At 71.4% G+C, this 350-nt stretch overlaps 1 protein-coding gene across 2 annotated transcripts in view; it reads right to left on the bottom strand.

Moving 5' to 3' along the window:
- The window catches only part of TSHZ3 (teashirt zinc finger homeobox 3), an 83138-nt gene extending 82796 nt beyond the window's left edge, over positions 1–342 (bottom strand). For both annotated transcript variants that reach the window (XM_019505624.1, XM_019505625.1), the window contains exon 1: positions 98–342. Coding sequence is in view for 1 of the 2 variants with exons in the window: in XM_019505625.1 (XP_019361170.1) it covers positions 98–137 (40 nt within the window). In the remaining variant the exon portion in view is untranslated. The remainder of the gene's footprint in view (positions 1–97) is intronic.
- Between the last annotated feature and the right edge of the window lie 8 nt (positions 343–350).

Here is a 350-nt window from a genome sequence, read left to right as displayed (position 1 = left end):
CGGGCCGGGCCGGGCGGGGGCCGAGCGCCTGCCCAAGTGGCTCTGCCCGCTGGCAAGCGGCTGCGGAGGAGACGAGGGGAGAAGGCGGCTCTCGTACCTGCTGCGCGCCGGGGCGCTTGCTGCTTCCTCCTCGGCATGCTGAGCGGCGGCGGCGGCCGGGGAGAGTTGCTCTAGCCCCACAGATCCGGTGAGCTGCTCCAGGCTCGGGCTGGGGAGAGATTTGGTGTGTGGCTGGGCATACGCGATGCCGAGAAGGAGGAGGAGGAGGAGGCGGCGGAGGAGGCGGCACAGAGGAGAGGACAGCCCTGCTGCTGCTGCTGCTGCTGCTGCTGCTGGCAGAAGAGGGGGGA

Source organism: Gavialis gangeticus, unplaced genomic scaffold, assembly GCF_001723915.1.
Source record: "Gavialis gangeticus isolate Ggan-Ray unplaced genomic scaffold, GavGan_comp1, whole genome shotgun sequence".
In the NCBI taxonomy this organism is placed as follows: domain Eukaryota; kingdom Metazoa; phylum Chordata; order Crocodylia; family Gavialidae; genus Gavialis; species Gavialis gangeticus.
This window is presented reverse-complemented; position numbering and strand designations above follow the sequence as displayed.